The 25,826-nt window shown below is 43.3% G+C and overlaps 1 protein-coding gene across 4 annotated transcripts; it reads right to left on the minus strand.

The window, feature by feature from the left end:
* Positions 1 to 1,092: 1,092 nt before the first annotated feature.
* LOC127006955 (pantetheinase-like) lies at positions 1,093 to 25,826 on the minus strand. Of its 4 annotated transcripts, none has more exons than XM_050877365.1 (7): positions 23,864 to 24,011; positions 22,978 to 23,153; positions 18,575 to 18,730; positions 4,205 to 4,410; positions 3,767 to 3,872; positions 2,501 to 2,612; positions 1,093 to 2,007 (listed from the first exon to the last, which is right to left on the minus strand). In XM_050877365.1, exons 1-7 carry the CDS (start codon positions 23,931 to 23,933, stop codon positions 1,145 to 1,147), a joined length of 1,689 nt encoding a protein of 562 aa, XP_050733322.1. In that variant the 5' UTR covers positions 23,934 to 24,011; the 3' UTR covers positions 1,093 to 1,144. The 4 variants fall into 4 exon arrangements, with proteins under 4 accessions (XP_050733322.1, XP_050733339.1, XP_050733312.1 ...); XM_050877382.1 differs by lacking the exons at positions 18,575 to 18,730; positions 22,978 to 23,153; positions 23,864 to 24,011 and adding exons at positions 4,599 to 4,754; positions 10,330 to 10,490; positions 11,794 to 11,961; XM_050877355.1 differs by lacking the exons at positions 1,093 to 2,007; positions 2,501 to 2,612; positions 3,767 to 3,872; positions 4,205 to 4,410 and adding exons at positions 14,126 to 15,294; positions 16,247 to 16,358; positions 17,663 to 17,768; positions 18,102 to 18,307 and having other exon boundaries at positions 23,864 to 25,826.

A 25,826-nucleotide genomic window follows, 5' to 3' on the forward strand; every position in this document is an offset into this window, starting at 1 on the left:
CCTCTTATTATGTTTCCTTTATTTTTTCCTTAAACATCCGACCCTAGTCTTATTTGTCGCAATTTCCGCATCATCTGACTACACCTCTTATAATAATAACACCACTGAAGATTGTGGTGAGCAGGGACGAGGGTTTGAGAAAAATATGTAAATTGTAGTGTACTGCAAGAACACTACAAATGAGTTGAAAGACTAGAGTTACATTACCCGGTGAGGTTATCATTGCAACTCCTCCAGACCCACCACCAATTGTTGCCATCGCGTGGGTGCCCCGATTCTTCTTAGGCGGGACGGTTTGGGTTATTCATTTTACTTTCCAGACGTAATTTTGATCAGTAGCTCTATAAAAAGACCTTTGGTATTTTCACAAAATTCATGACGTCTCGAGCCTTCCTTGAGCGCACCTCCCAGCCTTTCACAATGCTGACGCTCACCAAAGCTGACCCTGGTCGGCCTCCCTGCCACCCTTCCCTCTACACCTCACTTGATTCCCTTTCCCCTGTGCCTATGTCCCCTGTCTCCTTGGTTCCCTGCCTGCCTGCTGTCTACGTGACAGCCCAGTCGAACCTAATTCCTGGTAATTGTCTCCTTCAACTGGAAGACCAAGCCTGCAGCTTGCCAAGCTCTTTGTGTTTTCTTCTCATTCTTTTCTCTTTTCTTATTTTTTTTCTTCTGTAAAACAAATACTTTTGATTTTTACTTAGACTTAATGAAGTGTGTAAATGGAAATATTTCGTTTTCAGCTAAAATATTCGAAGTCATGCACTATAACATTAAAACAATGCAAATGACATTTTTGTTTTGACTGAGGGTAGTTCTTTTTTTTTCAGAAATGTGATGCATTGACAATGGAAATGATAATGTTGAGAAGCAGCACGAAGTCTCTTTTTGTAATGGCGGCATGTACCGCTGAATTTCATTGGTGGCAGTATATTGTTGTAAAATAAGAGCACATTTTCTTTTTTATCTTTTGTTTGTATATTCTTACTTTACAAACCGAAATTTTAAACCTTTTGTCAACCTTTCAGATTTTCTGTATTTTTCAGTCTCTTGAGAAAAGCTTAAGGTATGTGGTTTTCTGAAACAAACGTGGCTCATTTTTATGTGTATTTCATACAGATGTTATGTAACACTTCATTTGTGTTTATTTAAAGATTTTCCAGAGATTGGTAAAAAATGAAAGGATATTTTCAAGAAAGGTTTTAGTCATGAGTTTAGAAGGATCCCGCTCATACCAGCGGGCAAGAAATCCTGCTGTCATGAGATTCTGACTCTCATGCGGCATCGACAGTGTAAGGGTGGTTCCATCACCGATGATAGAATAAAGGTCATTGTCGATAAGAGTAAGATTGCGAGTGATGACAGCCGGATAAACGTAATCAGCGGTGAAATTTCCAGAAATAGTAAAAGGGCCAAATTCGTCATTTGGAGGAAGTCCATTGTCAATGTGAGAACAAGTGTTGACGTCATCAGTCTGACACCACACCACGCTGCACACCTGGATGTACATAGCGTATGAACCACTCCCTTGAAGCATAAGGCCGCTGTAGGCTAATAAGCTATAGTTCAGGTTGGAAGTTGAGGTGTAGGTGAGGGAGCAGCAGATTTCGTCTCCGTGACACAACTCCACCACCTGAGGCTCACCTGAAGCTTTCGGAGGAAGGGATACGTGTGAATAGTCACTTAAATCATCATAGAATATCAAGTGGATCCTTCGAGGCTCTTCATCTACCGAGACATCGTCCTTTGCCAACCCTTTATCTCCCGAAGTGTCTAGTGTGATCTGCTTATTTCTGGACCTTTTCACTCCGTCGGCAGCAGCGATGGTCTCTACCTCGGACACGATCATTCTGTTACCCGACTCTTTATCGTAAACGTAGTCGTGTTTCAAGTCGGAGAAGCCTCGGTAGATTCCTGAGCCCATCTTGGCTCTCTCGGGGAAGTGGTAGCCGGAAACCAGCAGGTTGACGCCCAATTTTCGCGACCAAGCATTCTGTACGACTGGAGCTGGGAAAAAAAAGACACGAGCAATAAGCAATTCTGAAATGCTATGCTTCGCTTACGCTTCAGAAATTTAGCAACAAAATTATCACATATTTTTATCAAAGTGGGTATACATTTTATTGGCATCTAATCTTATATTTACTCAGTTTTTGGTTAAAAATTCATTACTTTTAATTGATCGTAGAGGGCAAAATATATTATGATGTTTGGAGGAAAATATAGTTACTGGTGAAGTACGATGGTAGCTCTTAGCTTTCCTATTTGTGGATTTTTTTTCACAGGAAAGGAGGTACCTCAAGGGTTACAAAAAAGTGGAAACAAAAACCAACAAACAAACAAAAAATAAACGTAGACGCTGCTCCTGCAAATAGTATAAACCGAAATTTTCCAAAACTGCAAGGAGGAACTATGTGCAAGATAAAAGAAAATTAATAACATTAACAATTTTGCAGTAATTGTTTATTCCTGTTTTCTTGATGATGGTCTCGATACTAACCCAAGAAGAAAGGAAGTATGTCCACCCAGGCGGTGCTCATGGCCACGTCCTTCACGCCGTGGTTCACAACGTTGGACAGCCCAGGGTGTTCATATGCGATGTCAAAGCAAACCTGAAGGGGTTAATATTTAACTGGTAAATGTCGTTTAGGTTGAGCAAAAACACGGGTGATAAGGTGCCTAGAAAAAATTAAGGTATATAGTATTAAAATATTAAAAATACAGTAAAACCCTTATAACTCGGAGTTGTATAACTTGGAATTTGACATAACTCGGCAAGGCAAGGAAATATTCATTAAAATATAAATTTTGAATTCAAACAAATTACGAAAAAAAAAGGGAAAAAAATCCCTCTCCCCCCCCTCCCCCCCTTCTCTCTCTCTCTCTCTCTCTCTCTCTCTCTCTCTCTCTCTCTCTCTCTCTCTCTCTCTCTCTCTCTCTCTCTCTCTCTCTCTCTCTCTCTCTCTCTCTCTCTCTCTCTCTCTCTCTCTCTCTCTCTCTCTCTCTCTCTCTCTCTCTCTCTCTCTCTCTCTCTCTCTCTCTCTCTCTCTCTCTCTCTCTCTCTCTCTTTCAGCTTGGTTTGGTCACTGTGGCTTCACTTGCAATTAGTTTCTAGCGCAGGAAAGCCCCTTCCGAACATGTGGCTGGGCAATCACTGTCTAATTATTCTATTCGTGTGATTGTGATCGTTTCATGCAGTTCAATATATAAAGTGACCTACCAACCATAATATGCATAAGACTTTTACTATACATATTCGTTTTTGTTTACCAAACTCCCCATTAGTAAATGATTTTCAGAACCAAACTTTTGCAGTGATTTCTGGCAAATCATCCATTTGAAACTACTATATAGGTATAACTAGTCTGTAAGACAAATAAGCATGATTCAGTACATGTAATGCAAGTCTATCTGCACGTCTATCTAGGTTTCTTTATGGGTGTTTGTGCCGCAAGGTCCCAGCATTACAATAACACTCTTGGATTGGAAATTAACGACAGTCGAGTCGAGTCGAGAATGATGGACGCGAAAGTATTTTTATATTGGAATTTAACATTACGTTCAGTAATGCAAGCGCATTATGTCCAATATCAGGTTATAGGGCAAGGGCTAATATCGTGGTATACGTGAAGACAACAGAGTTTTCCTTAGCTTGGCTTGTTGGGCCCGTGAGGCAGGCGATTTCTCATCTCACACAATTCATACGTTCATTAAGAAAACAAAATGAACGATAACGAAATAAAATATTTTGTAACAATTCACTCACCTGTAGAGAAAAAAGCACACCAAAATCGGTCACGAACAGTGCAGTATCGTCGCTCTCGGTCCCTGGCATGAATTGCGGCTCAAGGTACAAGTTCTTCTTGCGGTACCTGTGAAGAAAAGGCAAGCATAATATTCATGACTACAGCAACTGGATGGATCCTGCCGGGATGGGAAGGTGGCTGGAATGGAGACATGCTCGGAGGGATCCCCGGGGATGGCGTTCCCGGCGTATGCCTCTTTTGTATGATATATGATTAATCTTATAATAATACGCGATGTCTTCAGCTTAGAAAAAGATCCATGAAAAGGATCATGTTTCTACCCATGACATGAACTGATAAGTGGAGGACTCCTTCATTTAACCGAAGTCTGCCATGATAATGTCAGGATTTTAAGCAACTCTTATTTAATTAAAAAGAAAACATTATGAAAGCATTACCTTGCTATGGCTGTGCCGTTCCTGTCGAAAACGACCTGTGTGTTGTAATAAATGTGGCCATTTGCGGGGCATTCGTAGGCAGTTTCCAGAGCGTTGTCGAAGGGGTTCTGGGCGGCGGCCTCGGGGCTGCAGGGACTCGCCTCAGCTAAGTCCACTACGAGGTAAATCTGGTTTGCTAGAGCGGCACAGCTCAGGGTTCTCAGCGCCTGAAAAGTGCAACATATATTGTATTATACACACCCCTATGAAAGTGGATTTTTGAGTCATCTTCAATATTTAATAATCGAATAGAGGTTCGAATTCGTAAATATTTAATATCAAAATAGAAATTACTTACTTTAGTCTCAGTATGTTATGAGGCTACAAAATCAGAGCAACACATGCCCTGACTGACCTTGATATTTGGCCCGTCGATGTTCATGGCACATGGCACTGCCTGCAGAGTAGGGTCAGGGACATACTGCGTTACAGTAAACCTGTCCTCATCCTCCATGGAGCTCATTATCAAACTCTGGATGCCGGCTTCATTGGAAACCAGGATATCGGCGCCCTATGAATGAAAAATTGATTATGAAATAGTGTAATATATAAAGAATTACGCTATTTGATTTTTTTTTTTTTTTTTTGAGAAGTACTAGAAAACACTTTTGTGCCAGAAAATGATGGTTGACCCTGGAACACGTAACGGAGGAGAGAGAATTCTACAGTGATGCCTCTCTTGTTTGTCTGGCGCATTCTGCTAGCGAAGGTACCATTTTACACAAGTCACAATCAATGTCAGGAATTATGGATGAAATTAAAGTAACGTTTAGTATTCAGAGGCGTAACATGTACCATCTAAGACATAAATTTCTTCCCAGTTTTGTCCGAAGACTGGTTAAACTTGTTGAAATATTATGAGATTCAACTAGTGATAGCAACCGTTTGGTTGGTATACCCCAATAGTTGAAAATGTCCGGGTCATATTCGGACAATATTTCGAAATTTTCAAACCCGTTTATTATTTATAACTTGGAAGCAGGATTGTTGTACAACTATAAATATGGAACAAGGGCTGGCTCATGCTTGCGGTGGAATAACCGAGCTTTGTGCGTACCGAAGTCGAGAATCCTTCGAAGGGGTGCCGTACCGAATCACTTCCTTAGTAACACGCGTTCCCTTTGTTTGTGGATACTTGGGTAATGGTCAGCGCTTCAGTAAGTACATACATGCATACTTGAAGGCAGAAGATGCATCTCTGAGTGTGTAAACAGTGTGTTAATATGTCTAGTTAATTGATATTACACGGGGAACTTTCGGAATACACCCAAAGTATCCGAAATTTTCGTTTATCAGGCACCACTAAATCCCCGGTTGCCGGATAGTCGGGAATTTACTGTAGTTACGATGATAGTGTTGGTCCCCTTTGTTTTTCTGGTCAGTTTTTTTTAAATAATGGAGCTCAGTTAAATTTATCCCTACCCCATGATGCAGACATTCTTGTTCCTGCGTGCCCTGCCAACCTCTTGTAGTAATATGTCTGTGTCCTGTCTGCCTAGGTTGGGTGGCCTGTATAGAACCCCGAGAGTTAGTTTGTCTTTCCCTCTGTGGACGTCCACCCAAACTGACTCGGAGTCGCCGTTTGTTTGAACAGAATTGTTAGCAGTACATTTAAGTGTGTCTTTAACATATAGAGCCACTCACCCTCCCATTTCTGTCTTTGTGAAACATCTGATAACCATCTGTTTCCAATTCCGGTATGAAGTTTTTGTTTGCAATATCCAAACATGTTTCCTCGATTGCTATGATGTCGAATTTTTCGACACATGCTTTCCCCCTTGGTAGATCTATCCTGTTCCTGAGACCCCGACTGTTAGCATAATAAGCCGTTAGACCATCCTTTGTTGCAGGTTTTTTATTTATCTTAAGCTTCCCAGTCCCCGTCTGCGTTGCACATCTATGGACGATAGGCCCTCCCCCTTCGCCTATCCTAAAAAATCCTGCAGAGTGATCACTCGAAGGAGTCTGCGAGAACCTCAACCCCCTTGAGTAACATGTGTACTCCATCCTTGGCATACAAGATGCCCTTATCGTAGAAGAAGTTCCAGTTATCTATGAAAAGCCAACCGTTACACTGACAGTGAGCCGCCAGCCTACTGTTTACTGCAAGGGCCCCAGAAAGCCATCCTTCACCTACCCCCCTCCTCGGCAAGATCCCACACACGACCAGAAGTCCACCGAAGTCTCTCACTTTCCCAAACGTCTCCCTAAAGCGCCTAAATATCACTTCGCTCCCCACTCTACCGATGTCATTACCACTGAAACTGCAAAAGACGATAGGCTGTGTCCCCAACCCTACTAAAATTTCTTCCATCCTGTCAGATACGTGCTGTATGCCTGCCCCGGGGAAGCACACTCTAAGCCTATTCTCCTTGTCCCTTGAACAAAAGTACCTGTCAATAAGTTTGACTTGACTGTCCCCCACCACCAGGACTTTTCTCTTAGAAACGGCGTCAGTAGTCGAAAGGGAAGCCGCTACAGGAGGAAAGGGAGGGGCGGCAACAGGGGAGGAGGAGGAGGGGAATGACGATGAGTGGGAGAAGGAGAGAGAGGAGGGAGATGACGTCGAAGGGGAAGGGGAAGAGGAGAAGGAGGAGATGGCGGAGGTGGTGGAGGAGGTGGTGGGGAGGCGGGGGAGGAGGGGGAAGAGGAGGGGAAGGAGGAGGGGACAGGAGGGGAAGTGGGGGAGGTAGTGGCTGTGGAGGATGGGGGAGGGGAGATAGATAGATAGATAGATATAGACATAAATATAGATAGATAGTTATGCAGAGGAACGGCCTTTTAGACCCTCTCTTTGTTTTGAGGGTGGCCGGGGTGGTGGAGAGGCTGAGCCCGCCCGCAGAACCAGGCCCGGGGTTAACCTTCGGAGGGCTCTGCGTGTGGGCTCCTGGAACGTCCGAAGCCTCTCGAAAGATGATCGACTGCTCTACCTATCAAATGAGCTCAGAAGGCTGAGGGTAGATATAGTGGCACTCTCTGAGGTGAGGAGGCCTGGCAGTGGCGAGATCAGTATTTGGGGAGTACACCTTCTACTGGTCCGAAATGAGCAACTGCTTCCATGTCAAGGGGGTAGCTATGGGCTTCTCCAGCCAACTGCTGCCATTTGTGGTTGAGGTTGCTCCGGTTGATGAGCGTATAATGCGAATGAGGCTGAAGCACACACTGGGCTTTATGTCTCTTGTTGCAGTTTATTCTCCTACCGAGATGCGTGAAACTGAAGAGAAGATGTTCTCTCGCCAAACTCGACTCTGTATTAGACTAGTGCCCTCCCCGGGACACACTCATTGTCCTGGGCGACTTCAGTGCTACTACTGGCGCTGACAGGGTTGGCTACGAGCTATGTGTTGGTCCCCATGGTTCTGGTACCAGGAACATCAACTGCTCTCTCCTCCTGAATTTTGCAAAATCCAGAAGGTTGAGAATTCCGGGTTCCTGGTACCAGAGACCAGAGCTACACCGCTGGACTTGGTGTAGTGATGCCGGAGGGATAGCTAAGTAGATTGACCACATCCTCGTAAGTACTCGTTGGAGGATCCTTCAGAATTGCAAGGTTTACCGGAGTGCTGAGTTATTTGCAGCTGACCATAGGCTTGTTGTTGCAACACTCAAGCTTCATGTCAGGTCAAGAAGAATCTCGAGATGCAACACTACTGTGTTCCATCTTGAGAGGCTAAAGGACCTGGCATATGCACAGGAGTATGCAGTGACAGTCTCAAATCGGTCCGATGTGCTCAGCATTAAGGAGAGTCGCGCTGCCAGACTTGCTTGGAATCGGGACCAATACAGGGCTCTGTCGCGTAGGACTAGAGCTCTCCTGAGGAGAGATAAGGAGAGATATGTCAGGGGTCTCGCTGAGGAAGTCGCGGGCTATTTAAAAGCGAATGACCTCCGATCTGCTTACCGAGCCCTGAAGAAGCTCCGCTCCAAGTCTCCCTCTCAGGTGAGCGCTATCCGAACATCTGACGGTTGCCTCATGTCGGACATGGATGGGCAGAGGGCTCGTTGGGCTGAGTACTTTGAGCAGCTGTACATGGTGGACCCTCCACGTGGGCAGCTTCCAGTTGCTGGGTTGCAGGTGGCGATGCTGATCCACCCATTGACGAAAGCCCACTCTCTCTGGTTGAGGTCAGAGAGGCTGTGGCAAAGTTGAGGAGTGGAAAGACACCTGGCACCTATAACATCAGTGCGGAGCTGCACAAAGCTGGAGGGGAGGCCATAATCCGCGGGTTGCATGCGGTCCTGACTGCCGTATGGCAGTCTGGTACCATTCCTCCTGACTGGAAGAGGGGGTTGGTCGTCCCTGTCTAGAAAGGGAAAAGGGACCGCCAGGACTACAGCAACTACCGTGTTTGCCCACCTATAGCTGATGCGAATTCGCAGCCAGCTGCTGAAGCTGCAGAGACCTGAAAAGTCTGGGTTCACGCCTGGTAAGTCAACAACTGACCGTATCCTAGCCCTTTGCGTACTGGTGGAGCGCCGACGTGAGTTTCGACAGGAGATGCTTGCAACCTATGTTGATCTCAAAAAGGCGTTTGACTATGTGCATCGCTATAGGCACTCTGGAATCTTTTGCGACTCCGTGGGATTCCTGCGAGGACTATTGGTTTGCTGACTGGCCTGAATTCTGGGACAGAGAGTGCTGTGAAGTGTGGGGGGGCTTGTCCAGCTTCTTTCCCGTAAATGCGGGAGTGAGACAGGGCTGTATCCTTGCCCTATCCCTTTTCAACACTTGTATGGACTGAGTACCGGTCAGAGTTGTGGACCAGAGTCATGAAGCATCCATTGGCAATACCAGGATCACTGACCTTGTTATTGCCTATGATGCAGTAATCCTGGCGGAGTCGCTGGAGGTTTTGGTGATGAATCTCGAGGCACTGCACGAGGAGGCGAAGCCCTTGGGACTTCAGGTCTCCTGGGCGAATACCAAGGTACAGGTGTTTGGAGGCTTGCTAGATGTAACAGTACGGTCTGTTCATGCGTGTGGCGAGGACTTTGAGATCTCAGAAAGTTTAACGTATCTTGGTAGCGTAGTTCAAAACAACGGTGAGTCTGGCCAGGAAGTCTTTCCGCGGATTGGCCTGGCCCACGGTGTTATGGACTCGCTCAACACGAGTATATGGCGTTGTCGATACCTGTGCAGAAGGACAAAGATCCAGATCTTCAAGTCCATTAGAAAACTGTCATAGATGTATGCATCAACGGCACATTTCTCGCTTATTTATATTGCACAGCACCGTGCATAACTATTCATCGAGATGATAATAATTATAGGGACATTTAACTGCATCCCCTTCAGTGTACCCAATTACACCTGTTTACTAATTAGAACATGTTGCCCTTGTCACTTTTTCATTTAAAACTGATAACTTAGCGAAATCATACGCATATTATTCATTAATTGTGGATTATAATCGTGAATCTTCCTTCTCATTTTTTCCTTTCTCCGCTTTGTTGTTTTCGTCATTCTTTTAATAATCTCTTTTCTTTTCCTGCGAAGGAAGACTCTTTTTAGTATCTTTGCTGAGTTGAGATGCGGCAAATGCGGCGGCTCCATGGTTATCACTACGCCATTAGGACTTGCGATAAGGCTGATATCAGTGTGTGTGTGTGTGTGTGTGTGTGTGTGTGTGTGTGTGTGTGTGTTTGCGTGCGTGCGTGCGTGCGTGCGTGTGTGCGTGCGTGGTTGGTTCTGTATTTAATTTTTTGAGACAAAACTCCCACAATAAAAAAAGTCAGGCAATGTAAGGTAAAGGTAAAGGTGGATGCATACGCTATTGCTGCGCGTGGCTGTGGTGCTCATATCCGATCCGTTGGCCCTTTGAGCCTGTCGTAGGTAACAACCAATTACCCCGGGACACGGGACAATATGAAATCCGTGATAGCCACAGTTTACCTTTCCCAGGTTTCCCCAGGTACCAATTTATCGACCACCCCGAAAGGGAGGATGAAGATCTCAGTGGACTGCATGCAGCCTGCATGGGCCGGGATTCGAATCTGAGCCCGCGGAGTGGTAGCCAGGCACGCTGACTACTAGACCACAGTGTCAATAGAAAATCACCAGGGAATCATCCCAGCCTGCGGCTTACCTGGGCCTTGGCTTCAGCGGCGTACTCAGCAATGATCCTGGCGTTCTCCTGGGTGATCCCCTCCCCGCCTTCCACCGTCAACTGGTTGTACGCCTCGTACTCCAGCACGGCGCCCACGTACACCACCGGCTCCCCAGCCCGCACCCGCCACTCGCCCACACCTGCAAGGGACGGGGCTGTCAAGCTTGAGGTGAGCCCTTGAGGCGTTGGAACAACACACACACACACACACACACACACACACACACACACAAAGATATGGCTCCTGAACCCCAACACGTTCGGGAGGACTCTGGATCGCGATAGCTAGTCCAGCACTTGGCCAGATAGTAGTGAATGGCACATACATTTAAATGTGTGTGTGTGGGGGGGGGGGGGGGTTGCAGATGTAGCACAATGCATATGACAGTTAAGCTACGTATACACTGAGGTTACGTAACGTACGTAACATAAACATGTTACAGTAACAAGGTTATGCGAGGTTACTGTAGGTTACAGAACTTTGTTAGGAACATACTGGAACCAACCCACAGTCCTCACTGGTGTGTGATGTTACAGAATAGTTAACGTGAAAATGTCGAAGGAGAAGGTGCTGTTAGCCAGTGCGTGCTACGTCTTACTGAACATTCGATATCTAGGGCCAGGCTATGGAACATATTACATGTTATCGCACATGCACTGATAGCTGCTGTGGCTGGTTACAGAACACCGGAACTGTTTCGAAACATACCATACCATGTTCTGTAACCAAATGTTACGTAACTTTCGCCAGGAGTGCTTTGCGAAGACGAAAGCTAGACTCAATCCCCATTGAACCCCGCCATTCTCTTCGAAATCTCCATTCTAAGTCGTGACGCTATATCTCTCTACTGCTTCCTTTAGTATTTGCCCGCCCCAAGCTTTCATGAATGGCATAGTTTGGTTTCTTTAGCCGATTTTGACCCAGAGACATTTTCTTTTGCTTACCTAGTTTGCACGGAGAGCCAAATTGGAAGCACACACACACACACACACACACACACACACACACACACACACACACACACACACACCACACACACACACACACACATGCAGGAAGACCTCGTCAACAAGTGGGCACCAAGCATGGCCAGGTGTTGGGCTGCGAGGGATGAGGGAAGTGTACTAGGTTAAATCTGGAACTCAGGTTGAAAGTGGATCTAAGAATACAACCATGCCAGTAGAAATTTGCCTTCCACAAAACTGAACCTCGATAAAACGCACTAGAGCTTCCTTCCCTTTCTCGCCGATAAGTTAGTCTATACACAGCAAGTATTTCATCTGGGCCGAGTGTGGCTTAAGTCGTGTGACAATATTGCCCGTCAATACCAAAGTGTTGCCGTGCCCGATGCCTCGTGAACCACTTCGAGTGCAAATAGCAAAAACCTGTGTGTGTGTGTGTGTGTGGTGCGGATGGGGGGGGGGGGTCTTGGCTATACTAACCGGTTGCCAGAACGGCCACCTCAGACGCCAGCATCAAGGCAGCCACGCAGGCAAGCTTCAGTTGATTCATCACGAAGACCTCAGTCAACACTTCGATTACTGCGCCGATCTTTCCTTGCCGCTGACTGTGGCGTTAATGTAAGCCTTGCCGGGTAGCTGCACCCTGAGTCACTGGCTGATAAGACTTGAAACGATACACCTGTGTTTTCACATCAATGTTATCATGTTGTTTTCCTAAATTATTTTCATGAATCTTTGAGAGGTCATTCTTATTCTAACAATGTACTTATTTTCTAACATTTTTTTTTAAATTACGTTAAATTAAATAAATCCCAAGTGAGAGTACCCATCTCTGCACTTCATCATGTATATAAAAAATGTTTTATTATTTAGAAAAAAGTTCGCTCACGCATCACTGTCGCCTCGTCCTTCACGGTGCGTAATATTTCTGCAAGGTCGTGGCAGCTGATTCAGATGAGGGAAGGCAGCCATGTCCTGCAGTTCTTCGTGGGTTTTATTTTGTCACAGCAGCTGTGTGGGTGTTGGTATTATCATAATAATCGATAATTATCAATCCACTCTGTTTAAGGACTTATTAGTTTCTAAAAGCATTAAATATATAAATATTTTAACGATAAAATGATGTCTCCAACTAAAGCTCATTTATCGATGCTGCATGAAACCCTCCACCCACTTTTATTAACGGTGTTGCTCTTTTTACCCCGAAACTGAAATGTGATCTTTATTTTATTCTTATTCATATAATGGAAGAGGTTTAATCCATGTAAAGGGCTTTTGATTCGCTATTCCTTCTGGCTCGGGGCTTCGACCCTGCCAGTTTTTAGAAGGATGCGTTTCATCTCGGACCAGCTTGGAATATGAGCAATGTACTTCTATCACACGCCATATTTATTACATTCGCGTGAAAAACTGACATATTAATATTAATATTTTAAAAAAAGGACTTTCTAAGTAGACTGGTAGCAAAGATGAAGCACGATGAAGCTTATGTGTGTGTGTGTGTGTGTGTGTGTGTGTGTGTGAGAGAGAGAGAGAGAGAGAGAGAGAGAGAGAGAGAGAGAGAGAGAGAGAGAGAGAGAGAGAGAAAGGTAATTGCTGTTCATCTATCCTTGGCACGTCCACTTCGCTTCGTCCTCGCAGTTCACTCACCGGAAACCTGCTGCCGCTTCCTCTTCCCCTTCCGGTTGTGACGTGTTCCCGCACTTTCCACTCATGAGAGGCTCCTTGCCCGACTTCGAAGAGGGAATAGGTGGCGATAATTCATGAAGTCCACACAACGGTACTCAATAGGGTGGAATCAATTCACTTGTGCTGGAGTTTTTGACTAAGCTAGTTTTTTTTTTTTTTTGTAAGCAATGAAAGTGGCTCAAGTACAATAATAAGAAAAAAAACAAAGCAAAAATAGCTCTAAACGCTGCTCCGGCAACAGATTACAAAGCGAAGGAATACACAATAGATACAGGCAAAAGCAAAAAATACTGAAGTTATGGACATGTTGGCGCATCTGTCTCTGTATGAATGTATGTATGAATGTATGTATGTATGTAAGGCTTTTGACAAGTATTTTCACTAGTTTTTTTTATAACTCTTAATTCTAGTTTCCTGTATCGAAGTAATCGTTCCCAAAACTTTTCAGATACATCGCATCGTCTTAGGCCGACCTCCCCTTTGGTCCTTTACATCAGCTATTTCCCAGTTTGTCACCCTTTTTGGTCATCTGTTGGCCTCTCTTCTACCTATGTACCATGACCTTGCTAGAATTACATGACTCGGTGAGGTTATCATTGCAGCTTTTCAAGACCCACCAATTGTTGCCATCGTGCCCTCCTTATTAGGAGGGAAGGTTTGGGTTACTCATTCTACTTCCCAGACGTAATTTTTTTCATCTGTAGCTTTATAAAGAGGCCTTTGATATTCCCCACAAAATTCACGACTTGTTGGGCCATCCTTGACCGCACCCCCAAGCCTTTCACAATGCTGACGCTGACCACAGCTGACCCTGGTCGGCCTCCCTGCCACCCTTCCCTCTACACCTCTGCACATTTGGTCCCCTGTCCCCTGTCTCTTAGATTCCCAGTCTCCCTGGTTCCTTGCCTGCCTGCTGCCTTCTTCAACTGAAAGACCAAGCCTGCAGCCTGCCAAGCTCTTTGTGTTTTCTTCACTCATTATTTTCTCTATTCTTATATTCTTCTTTTCTTTAAAACAGATGATTTGAATCTTATATTTTTCTTGGGATGTGTAGATGATTTTTTTCCTGCAAAATATTCCATTCGATGGGCACGGCGATATGAAAATAATGCAAATAACATCATTTTTGTTTAGACTGGTGGTAGGTTTATTTCAGAAATGTGATGCACTTACAAAGGATATGAAGGTATTGAGAAGCAACTCTAGATCTCTTATTGTAAAGGCGTCGCTAACCGCTGAATTTCTTTGTTGGCAATATGTTGCTATAACCTAAGAACACTAGTATTTTGGTTATATTGTTGGTTATTGGTTATACTAATCAAAACTCACAAATTATTTGTCTACCTATCATGTTCTTGTGATAAACATAAGGTATATGGTGTTCTGAGACGAGGGTGTCTCAATACTTTAGACGTGAATGTTAAAAGAGATTCCAGAGTCTCGAAATAAATGAAATGAAAAACTCGTAAAAACTATTTTCGAAGGTTTTAATCGAGAGTTTGGAAAGATCTCGCTCATACCATCGGGCCACTAATCCTGCTGTCATGATGTTCGGACTTTCTTGCGGCACCGTAAGAGTGTGGATGTTTCCATCAACGGTGACAGAATAAAGATCATTTCCAATAAGAGTAAGATTACGAGTGATGACAGTCGGATACAAGGGATCGGAGGAGAAATTTCCAGAAATTGTAAATGGGCCGAATTCATCATTTGGAGGAAGTCCATCACTAATGTGAGAACAAGTATTGACGTCATCAGTCTGACACCACACCACGCTGCACACCTGGATGTACAAATTGAACTGTCCATTGTTTATAATTAAGAGGCCGCTGTAGGCTAATAAGCTATAGTTCAGGTTGGAAGTTGAGGTGTAGGTGAGAGAGCAGCAGATTTCACCTCCGTGACACAACTCCACCACCTGAGGCTCACCTGAAGCTTTCGGAGGAAGGGATACGTGTGAATAGTTACTTAAATCATCATAGAATATCAAGTGGGACCTTCGAGGCTGTTCATCTACTGAAACATCGTCCTTTGCCAACCCTTTACCACCCAAAGTGTCAAGTGTGCTCTGCTTATTTCTGGACCTTATCACTCCGTCGGCAGCAGCGATGGTCTCTACCTCGGACACGATCATTCTGTTACCCGACTCTTTATCGTAAACGTAGTCGTGTTTCAAGTCGGAGAAGCCTCGGTAGATTCCTGAGCCCATCTTGGCTCTCTCGGGGAAGTGGTAGCCGGAAACCAGCAGGTTGACGCCCAACTGTCGCGACCAACCATTCTGTACGGATATAGCTGGAAAAAGAGCAGTAGATAAATTTAGACTGCTACTCCTCACTCACGCTTCAAAGATTCAACATAACATTAAATACATTATCTAAGAGAGAATTCGGATATATATTTCTGTCCTCCAAAGTTATCGATTTCGGACACGTTGATTTTTCCCTCTAATAACGAGCTTAGCATAGCGCATGTGCTACATCTGTCAAAATTTAAGCTTTGTGGGTGGACAGATGAAATGAAACAGAATAAAGTCCATAACACCGTGGGCCACGCCAGTCCACCAAAAGACTTGACGAAACCCACTGTTCTGAACTACGCTGTCAAAAATGTTTAATTTTCCAGGATGTCAATGTCCTCGCAGCACTCATGAACAGACTGTCGTACTGTTTAATCTAATAAACCCCGAATCACCTTTACCTTGATCTTGGCCCAGGAGACCTCGATTCCCAAAGGAAAGGAAATGACATGGAAATGACATTAAAGGTAAAGTTGCGAGCATACGCTTTGGCTGCGCGTGGCGGCGGTGCTCATCGCCGTCCCGTTGGCCCTTTGAGCCTGTGCTGAGAGAGAACCCTGAACCCGGCACAGGGCGAGTGTAACATTCGGGATACCACAGTTTACCTTAACCAAATTTACCCAGCCACCCATTTATCCGCCATCCTGAACGAAAGGATGAACTGCTGGGTGTGCTGCACCCCGACTGCCCAGGCCGGGATTCGAACCTAAGCCCGCAGATTCGTAGTGAGGAGTGCTAACCACTGCACCATTGAGGCGTGCTAAATGAAATTAAAATGACATTGCCAATATAGAGTTGGAGAGAAAATATTCTTACAGATGAAGTATGATAGCACACTTAGTCTTTTAGTTGTAGTAAGTGTTAGATGACAAAAAAAGAATAACAGTAACACCTTTGTGTTAATCCATTAGGTACCCTTCTTTCCTTGATGATGGTCTTTATACTAACCAGAAAAGAGAGGAAAGGTGTCTACCCAGGCGGTGCTCATGGCCACGTCCTTCACACCGCGGTTCAAAACGTTGAACAGTCCAGGGTGTTCGAATTCGATGTCAAAGCACACCTGAAGGTGAATGAATATTTGACTGGTAAATTAATGTCATCTTCATTGAGAGAAAATAAAGTAGAGTAGGTGCATAAGAAAATTAATCTTTGTAGTCGTATGATATTACCCGAAGCCTTTGTAAGAACAATATGTAATAATTTCGACACAATTACATTATATATAGAAGGTTTTGTTAAAATTTGAGGTTACAAGATTGAAAAGAGTCTAGTCAAAATTACAAAACAAGAAACATTCATCATCATATATCATGAAATCATAAAATCATGAGAAAAAATTAGATATTTATGATAAGGTGAGTCTTAAAAAGTAAAGATCCTTCTAAATGTGAGAACACAAAGAGAAAAGGTGCCCTGTGCACGTATGTTGTTAGATTTGAAGGGGACAGGATGCCGTCGAAGTTATGCTAGAATGGAAAATGACGACAGCCTTACCCTAACATTCACAGTAAAATTTGCATAACGTATCAATAAGTAGCTTAATATATACCAAATTTGAAAGCCTTGCTGAACAAATAAAACACTTAAATTATAGGGACCATATTTATGCAAAGTAGTTATTCATTTATATATATATATATATATATATATATATATATATATATATATATATATATATATATATATATATATATATATATGTGTGTGTGTGTGTGTGTGTGTGTGTGTGTGTGTGTGTGTGTGTGTGTGTGTGTGTGTGTGTGTGTGTCTATATATATATATATATATATATATATATATATATATATATATATATATATATATATATATATATATGTGTGTGTGTGTGTGTGTGTGTGTGTGTGTGTGTGTGTGTGTGTGTATATATATATATATATATATATATATATATATATATATATATATATATATATATATATATATATATATATATGTGTGTGTGTGTGTGTGTGTGTGTGTATATATATATATATATATATATATATATATATATATATATATATATATATATATATATATATATATATATATATATATATATATATATATGTTTCTAGCTCAGGAGAGCTCTTCCTGAATACGTGTCTGAGAATTCGAAGCTTAATTGCTCTAATCATGTGTGTCATCATTGTTTCCTGCGCCCAAACATAGAAAATGACATACCAATTATAATTTGCAAAAAAAAATCAACGATACATACTTCGTTTTTGTTTATACAAGCAAATTTGTAAAATGCCAAGTCATTTGGAACATTTCACACCATAATAAAGAAAACAAAGATGAATAATAACGAATAAACAATACAGTGTAACAATTCAACAGAGATCAGAAGCGATTCCTCACCTGTAGAGAAAAAAGCACACCAAAATCGGTCATGAACAGTGCAGTATCGTCGCTCTCGGTCCCTGGCATGAATTGGGGCTCCACGAACAAGTTCTGCTTGCGGTACCTGTGAAGGAAAGGTGAGCCTCATATTATTCATGACTACAGCAACTGGATGGATCCTGCCATGGGATGGGAAGGTGGCTAGAATGGAGACTTGCTCGGAGGGATCCCCGAGGATGGCGTTCCCGTCGTATGCCTCTTTTGTATGATATATGATTAATCTTATAATAATACGCGATGTCTTCAGCTTAGAAAGAGATCCATGAAAAGGATTATGTTGATACCCATGACATGAATTGGCAAGTAGAGGATTTCTTCACTCAACCGAAGTCTGCCATGATAATGTCAAAATTTTAAGCAACCATTGTTTAAAAATAAAACGTTATGAAAGCATTACCTTGCTGTGGCGGTGCCGTTCCTGTCGAAGACGACTTGTGTGTTATAATAAATTAGACCATTTGAGGGACATTCATAGGCAGTATCCAGAGCGTTGTCGAAGGGGTTCTGGGCGGCGGCCTCGGGGCTGCAGGGACTCGCCTCAGCTAAGTCCACTACGAGGTAAATCTGGTTTGCTAGAGCGGCACAGCTCAGGGTTCTCAGCGCCTGAAAAGAACAAGGAATGTTGCAGTATACACACACCCCTTTGAAAGTGGATGTTTGTGTCATCGTCACAGCAATTTAGATTTCAATATTCTAGTTTCTTCCGTTCATTTATCATACAGGTAGAGAGAGGTTCGAGTTCATACATACTCACAATTTAGCCCAAAATATCAATCATATGTCACTTAACGAACACAGCTCACACTCTCAGTATATGATACAAATATGTCTTGAAGCAATAGAATCAAACCAATTCATTTATTGACTAACCTTGAAGTTAAGCCCGTCGCCGTTCAGGTCACATGGCACAGCCTTCAGTGTAGGGTCAGGGACATACTGCGTCACCGTAAACATAGTCTCGTTATCCATGGAGGGCATTTCTAGACTCTGGATGCCGTATTCACTGGCAATCAGGATATCCACGCCCTGTGAATGATTTTGTTTTAATAGTGTTATATCTAAAGAATGACTATATCACGCTATTCTCGGTTATTTTTTTAGGAGTATTAGATGAACTCATTTATGCGCCAGAGAATGATGGTCAGCACTAACGCGTGCCAGAGCTGAGAGAATTGAAAGTGATGCCTTCTCCTGTTTGTTTAGCGCACGCAACATGCGGGGCCACAACAAAGTCAAGTATGAAGGATGAGATTAGAGTAACGTTTGGCTATTCAGGAGCTAGGACATCATGTTCACAGTAAGTTCTGTCTGTCGTTCACTTTGTCAATGTAGTAGTGCGGAGGGCTTACATACAACATGGAGTTTCGGTGATGTGGACGTCTAGGGACTTCCCTAGTTACTGGTTCTTGGTCACCAGGATTGTATGATTTAAATCAAATCACTGATTTAATTGAAGGTTTAAATCAAATCATAGTTTGTAATCGTTCACTTATATCTACCAGACAAATGTCTTGTGGTCAGTGACATATCTACTGTCTGACAGTTAAGCTATTGTTGAACGGTTAAAAACCAAAATACTACGCACTTATTTCAAGTCATGTCCAAAATATGACATGATCAAGTTTAAGACTAGATATAATTATTACGCAACCCTCAGTGGCTGGTTTCCTGCAGCAGGGTCAGTCGTACGGCTGGTTTGAACATGTATGTAATCAGATGACATAGATAAAATGTTATATGATGCAAGAATACTCCAACGTGTATTTTAAACTAATGTAAAGAGAATATATGGCATTGCTGAGATCATTTCAATTTTTCTTCACTGGTAACAGAGTGTAGGAAGTTAATGTGATAGTGGAAGCGTTAATCGTTTTAACGAAAGAGGGCACTGAGCTGCATCTTTATCTCTCTGCGTGTACGAATGGGTTGAAAGGTTTTGTGGTGTCGGGTATCGCGAGGGATGGGAGGGAATGAAGTGGACACCAAATGTCGGTCGGTATTGGCGACTGTTGAGGAATAATGTCTCGGTGAGGCTGTAAGTCTCGTCCCCCTAATTTGGTTTGTCCCATCCTGATCTGGGCATGTGGGGGCTTTGCTTTTTTCTCCATTTCATTCACTGCACTGTCTTTCAATAGCTTATACTAAGCTTACCTCTGATCTTATGCTAGTTTTCATGAAAAAATACCAAATTCAAGGCAGGGACTTACCGCCACACCGGACCTCATCAAATTTGTCTAAAGCCCCAAATACACTGCCGAATTTTGGCTCACGAATGTACGCGAATATGCAAGTCATCCTGTGTCGCGAACAAGTTTGGCATCTTTCTTGCCTGTTCTTGGCCGTTCGAGGACATGTCTGCGTCCACCACGCGACTTTTGACAGTTGGTCACGACCGCCACGAAAGTTTCATGTTGCATGAAAAATTCGCGGCCGTTCGCCGAATGTGCACGAATGCAAAATGGACGCCGAATTGTCGCCGAAATGTCGCCGACATGTCGCAGACAATTCGGCGTCCGATTCGCGGTGTTCGGCGAATTGTCGCCGAATTTTGACCGTTGAAATTTAAATTTTATTGGCAAATTTGTCGCCGACATGTCGCCGACTATTCGGGGACAGGTCTCCGACATGTCGCCGAATGGCCAAGACTATTCGGGGACATGTCCCCGAATATTCGGCGAATTAATCACGACACAGCAAATGGGTCGCGGTGGGAGGTGTACACGGGGGTCTGTCTATCTATCTATCTATCTATCTTTCTATCTATCTATCTATCTATCTATCTATTATCTTTCTATCTATCTATCTATCTATTTCTGCCGTGGTAGACGGTCACTGTTCTTCCCCTAAATCTATCAACAGTGGTGTCCCACAGGGTTCTGTCCTATCTCCCACTCTTTTTCTGTTGTTCATTGATGATCTTCTTTCCAAAACGAACTGTCCTATCCATTCCTACGCCGATGATTCCACTCTGCATTATTCAACTTCTTTTAATAGAAGACCCACCCTTCAGGAACTTAACGACTCAAGGCTGGAGGCTGCAGAACGCTTTGCCTCAGACCTTACTATTATTTCCGATTGGGGCAAGAAGAACCTGGTGTCCTTCAATGCCTCAAAAACACAGTTTCTCCACCTATCCACTCGACACAATCTTCCAAACAACTATCCCCTATTCTTTGACAACACCCAGCTATCACCTTCCTCAACACTAAGCATCCTCGGTCTATCCTTAACTCAAAATCTCAACTGGAAACTTCATATCTCATCTCTTACTAAATCAGCTTCCTCGAGGCTGGGCGTTCTGTACCGTCTCCGCCAGTTCTTCTCCCCTGCACAGTTGCTGTCCATATACAGGGGCCTTGTCCGCCCTCGTATGGAGTATGCATCTCATGTGTGGGGGGGCTCCACTCACACAGCTCTTCTGGACAGAGTGGAGGCTTAGGCTCTTCGTCTCATCAGCTCTCCTCCTCATACTGATAGTCTTCTACCTCTTAAATTTCGCCGCAATGTTGCCTCTCTTTCTATCTTCTATCGATATTTCCACGCTGCCTGCTCTTCTGAACTTGCTAACTGCATGCCTCCCCCCTCCCGCGGCCCCGCTGCACTCGACTTTCTACTCATGCTCATCCCTATACTGTCCAAACCCCTTATGCAAGAGTTAACCAGCATCTTCACTCTTTCATCCCTCACGCTGGTAAACTCTGGAACAATCTTCCTTCATCTGTATTTCCTCCTGCCTACGACTTGAACTCTTTCAAGAGGAGGGTATCAGGACACCTCTCCTCCCGTATTTGATCTTCCTTTCGGCCACCTCTTTTGTTTCTATTTTAGCAGCAGCGAGCAGCGGGCTTTTTTTTTTATTATTGTTTTCTTTTTTTGTGTGCCCTTGAGCTGCCTCCTTTGTTATAAAAAAAAAAAATCTATATCTGTATCTATCTATCTATCTATCTATCTATCTATCTATCTATCTATCTATCTATCTATCTATCTATCTATCTATCTATATATATATATATATATATATATATATATATATATATATATATATATATATATATATATATATATATATATATATATATATATATATATATATATATATATATATATATATATATATATATATATATATATATATACACGGAATAAAATAATACTAAAATAATAAATAGTAAACAAGAAAATACAAAAAACAAGAAGAATCATGAATATATAAAATAGGTATGGAACTAACATTTTCATTTATTTCATAATTAATTTACTATTTATTACTTTATTTATTTCTTAATATCATTATTCTGCCATTACTTAACCTTTGTTTCATTTTCAGTTATTTAGATTTATTTCTTCTTTAAGTTACTGGTTTGTTTACTGACATTACGTAAACATTCATTCATTCTAAAATATTTGTTGGAGAGCAAAACAAAAACAAGTCACATTTATACATTTTATTACACGTACTATCATACATATTACCACACACATGGTATTTACTCGCCCACAATTCTGCCCTGCCAGGCCACTGCTCCCCGGGTGTTGTAGTAGTCCATGAGGTAGGCGCGGATTCCCGTGCTTTTATATGCCACAGGGGCATCAGATGATCAGCTGTCAGAAATCTTGGCACTGTCGGAGAATTGTCCCCGACATGTCGCCGACACTTCGGGTACATGCGAAGACAATTCGGAGACTTGTCGCCAGTTATTCCGCGACAAAAAAAAACCGTTAAAATTTCAGATTTTGAGCTCGGCGACATGGACGCCGAATAGTCGGTGACATGTCTCCGAACTGTTCCCGAATTGTCTTGAGCATTCGCCGACATGTCGCCGACATGTCGCCGAATGGTCACGAACTGTAAGAATCTTCGTCATGTCGGCGAACCGGTCGCCGAATTTTTTTACGAACTGATTCGGCGTCAAGTTCGTGGCCAAAATTCGGCAGTGTATTTGGGGCTTAAAAGAGGTTCTGAAAGGTGCACAGATTCAGGTGGGCGAGTGCCCCAGCCTTTGGGATGAATAATGTGCCCAGGATCTATTTGCAGACCCGCTTTTGCACTTTCCCGTTAACTTTGTTGTTGTTCTTGTTGCTGTGCGTGTTAGTATGTGTGTTTGTTTGCGTGTGTGTGTGTGTGTGTGTGTGTGTGTGTGTGTGTGTGTGTGTGTGTGTGTGTGTGCTTCATTTCTTGAGACAAAACTGCACAATGAAAAATGGCTGGCAATGTAGCATCATAACTCTATCAATAGAAAATCACCAGGGAATCATCCCAGCCTGCGGCTTACCTGGGCCTTGGCTTCAGTGGCGTACTCAGCAATGATCCTGGCGTTCTCCTGGGTGATGCCCTCCCCACCTTCCTCCGTCAACTTGTCGTACGCCTCGTACTCCAGCACGGCGCCCACGTACACCACCGGCTCCCCGGCCCGCACCCGCCGCTCTCCCACGCCTGCAAGGGGCGGGGCTGGGAAGTTTGAGGTGAGCCCTTAAGGCGTTGGAACAACACACACACACACACACACACACACACACACACCGCTCCGGTAGCTCATTCGGTTAGAGCGCCGCGTTGCAAGGCTTCACGGCCAAACAGGCGGCGGTTCGAGCCCCGCTCAGGCCGGATTCTTTCCGTTGACTAGGAGTGGTTCCTGTACCCCGTTGACTCGTTGAGCAAAGGGGATGGGGTGTGTTGTGTGTAAGGTCCGGGCAGTACCCAGAGATTGACAAAAATTAGCACTTGCTCACGTCGTGAGGGTACCTGCTGGCGAAAGCGAGTCCAACTCGTGATCAGGCCGTGGTGGATTACACACCGCTCCTGCAGTTCAGTGGTAAAGCTCTGCTCTGCCATGCTTCGTGGCCTGGCAGGCGGAGGTTCGAGCCCCGTTTAGGCCGTTTTTTCCGCTGGCAAAGGGAGGTTTCTGTCCCCCCCTAGAGCAAGAGGTATGAGAGGTATAATGTGTGAAGGTCCCAGCAGTACACACACGCACACACACAAGCACAAGCACACATACAAGATACATTTAAGGAGGGTTATGGTTGGAGGTCACAAGTCAAGTGCGTTATCTGACAACAGTGAATGATAGATTTAATTAAAAAATTTAGTACAAGTTGAATCGTTGTGTGTGTGTGGTGGGGGGGGGGGGAGAGGTGTAGGTGGGTGTTGACTATACTTACTGGTTGACAGAGCGGCCACCACTGACACCAGCACTAAGGCAGCCACGCAGGCAAGATTCAGCCGAGCCATCGCGAAGACCTCAGTCAACACCTGGATTACTGCTGCGATCTCCTCTCGCCGCTGACCGTGTCGTTTATATAAGCCTACTAGTAATTTGGTAGCTGCACCTAAAGAAATAGCCGCTAACAGTTGATAAGATACAGCTTTTTTTATCATCGAGTGTCTCATGTTGTTTTTCTTTACATATCTTCATGATTATCTCCAGGGTCGTTCTTATTCTAACATTAGTATCCACTCAAGAAATAACTGATGATTGGGTAGCGCAGCACATGAACTCGACGACGACGACGACGATGATGAGTGCTAATGTAATTCACCTCAATACCAAGCGTTGTTGTTGTTATTTTTTCATCACGACGACGTATATTCCCAGTTCGAATAAACAACGACGTCAACACTAAGGATATCGTAATTCCCGAATCGGAGAACGTTGCCGATGCATTTCATTTGGAAAAAAATTGTAATCGGCGGCGAAGATACAACACGCCCCCGCCCCTCAAATTATACTGGGTCTGATCCAGTCCTGACACACGTGCAGAAGAGGACTTTCGCGTTCCAAACAGATAAACCACCAATGGTCATATTGTTCGGTAAAATGTTACCCATTCACATTAGTATCGAACGCGTGTGTGAAAAATTTACCTTCGCGAACGACATTTTTGACGGTCTTTGTACCAACATAGAAGAATAATACCACAGCACACACGGACTCAAAACTTTAGGTTGGTCACTCCATTCGTGAACAGTTAATTGAAGATGCACAAGAAAATATTAACATCATAACAGAAGCAAGTATAGCTTATGGCTTGGAACTAAATAAGGCCAAAAGTAACATAATAATAATGAACATGAGGGAAACACCAGCTGAAATGGGAGGGATAAAAGTAACCGACACAATAAAATATTTGGGAATAAAAATAGACAACAAGAGGAACTACCTCAAAACACATAAAATAGAAATGACTAAGAAAGCACAGAGATTTGCTAACCTAATCTACTCTGTCATAGAAAAAAGCTGCAATAAAATACTTATTGGAAGAACTTACTGGAAAAATGTGGCCCTTCCTACAATACTATATGGAATGAACATCATCAACCTTACAGATACTGAAATCCATAAACTACAAACAATAGAAAATGGAGTATATAGAAAAATCCTTGGTGCCCCAAAGTACGCCCCAAACTGCGCTCTTAGAGGAGAAATTGGTTCTTCCAGGATGAAAGAAAGGATGGTAAATGGAAGAGTGCATGTACTTAAAAAGAACAATTAATGGAGAGAACGAACTACTGAAAAGGATCATGGAAGAACAGATAAGATATAGAAACACTGCATGGCTGGATCAAGACAACCCTGTACATGAATGAAGTTAACATATATCTCCAACAACTAAATATAGAAAACAAAGAACAAGTGAAAGAAAAGATAAAAAACTTGGACACTGACCAATGGAAACAGGAGGTAGAAGCGAAATCCACACTGGAAATATACAAAAGATACAAAGAAACTATTAAAGAAGAACAATGTTACGATAACAGACCATCCTCCATCATCTGCATGGTACAGCAGGGCCAGAACAAACTGTTTACCACTTTATGACCGGAAAAGACACCAAGACACTAAGTGTAGAGTTTTCAACCTTGAAGAAGATGAAAACCTAGAACATTTCCTTCTACACTGTACTGCTTACCAGGATATTAGAAGAAACAACAAGAAGTTACAACAACCATACGTAGAAGATAAACTGAAAATAATGGGGGAATGGTTGTTTAATGCAAGTGATATGGAGGAAAATAAAGAAACTATATACAAAATGTGGAAAATAAGGACAAGAAAACTGAAAGAACAAAATCTCTCAGGAGTAATAAAGAACACACACACACGCGGTCAAGATCCGGCGCACT

Source organism: Eriocheir sinensis, chromosome 3 (assembly GCF_024679095.1).
Source record: "Eriocheir sinensis breed Jianghai 21 chromosome 3, ASM2467909v1, whole genome shotgun sequence".
NCBI classification, from domain to species: Eukaryota; Metazoa; Arthropoda; class Malacostraca; order Decapoda; family Varunidae; genus Eriocheir; species Eriocheir sinensis.

What these genes read in the sequence shown, in the direction of transcription:
- LOC127006955 (XM_050877355.1), bottom strand. Translation starts at nt 24,092, where the DNA reads ATGAGACACTCGATGATAAAAAAAGCTGTATCTTATCAACTGTTAGCG. An exon ending in GGTGGCCGCTCTGTCAACCA is followed by an intron (nt 23,154 to 23,863) that starts GTAAGTATAGTC and finishes CAAACTTCCCAG; the next exon opens with CCCCGCCCCTTGCAGGCGTG. An exon ending in CCACTGAAGCCAAGGCCCAG is followed by an intron (nt 18,731 to 22,977) that starts GTAAGCCGCAGG and finishes AATCATTCACAG; the next exon opens with GGCGTGGATATCCTGATTGC.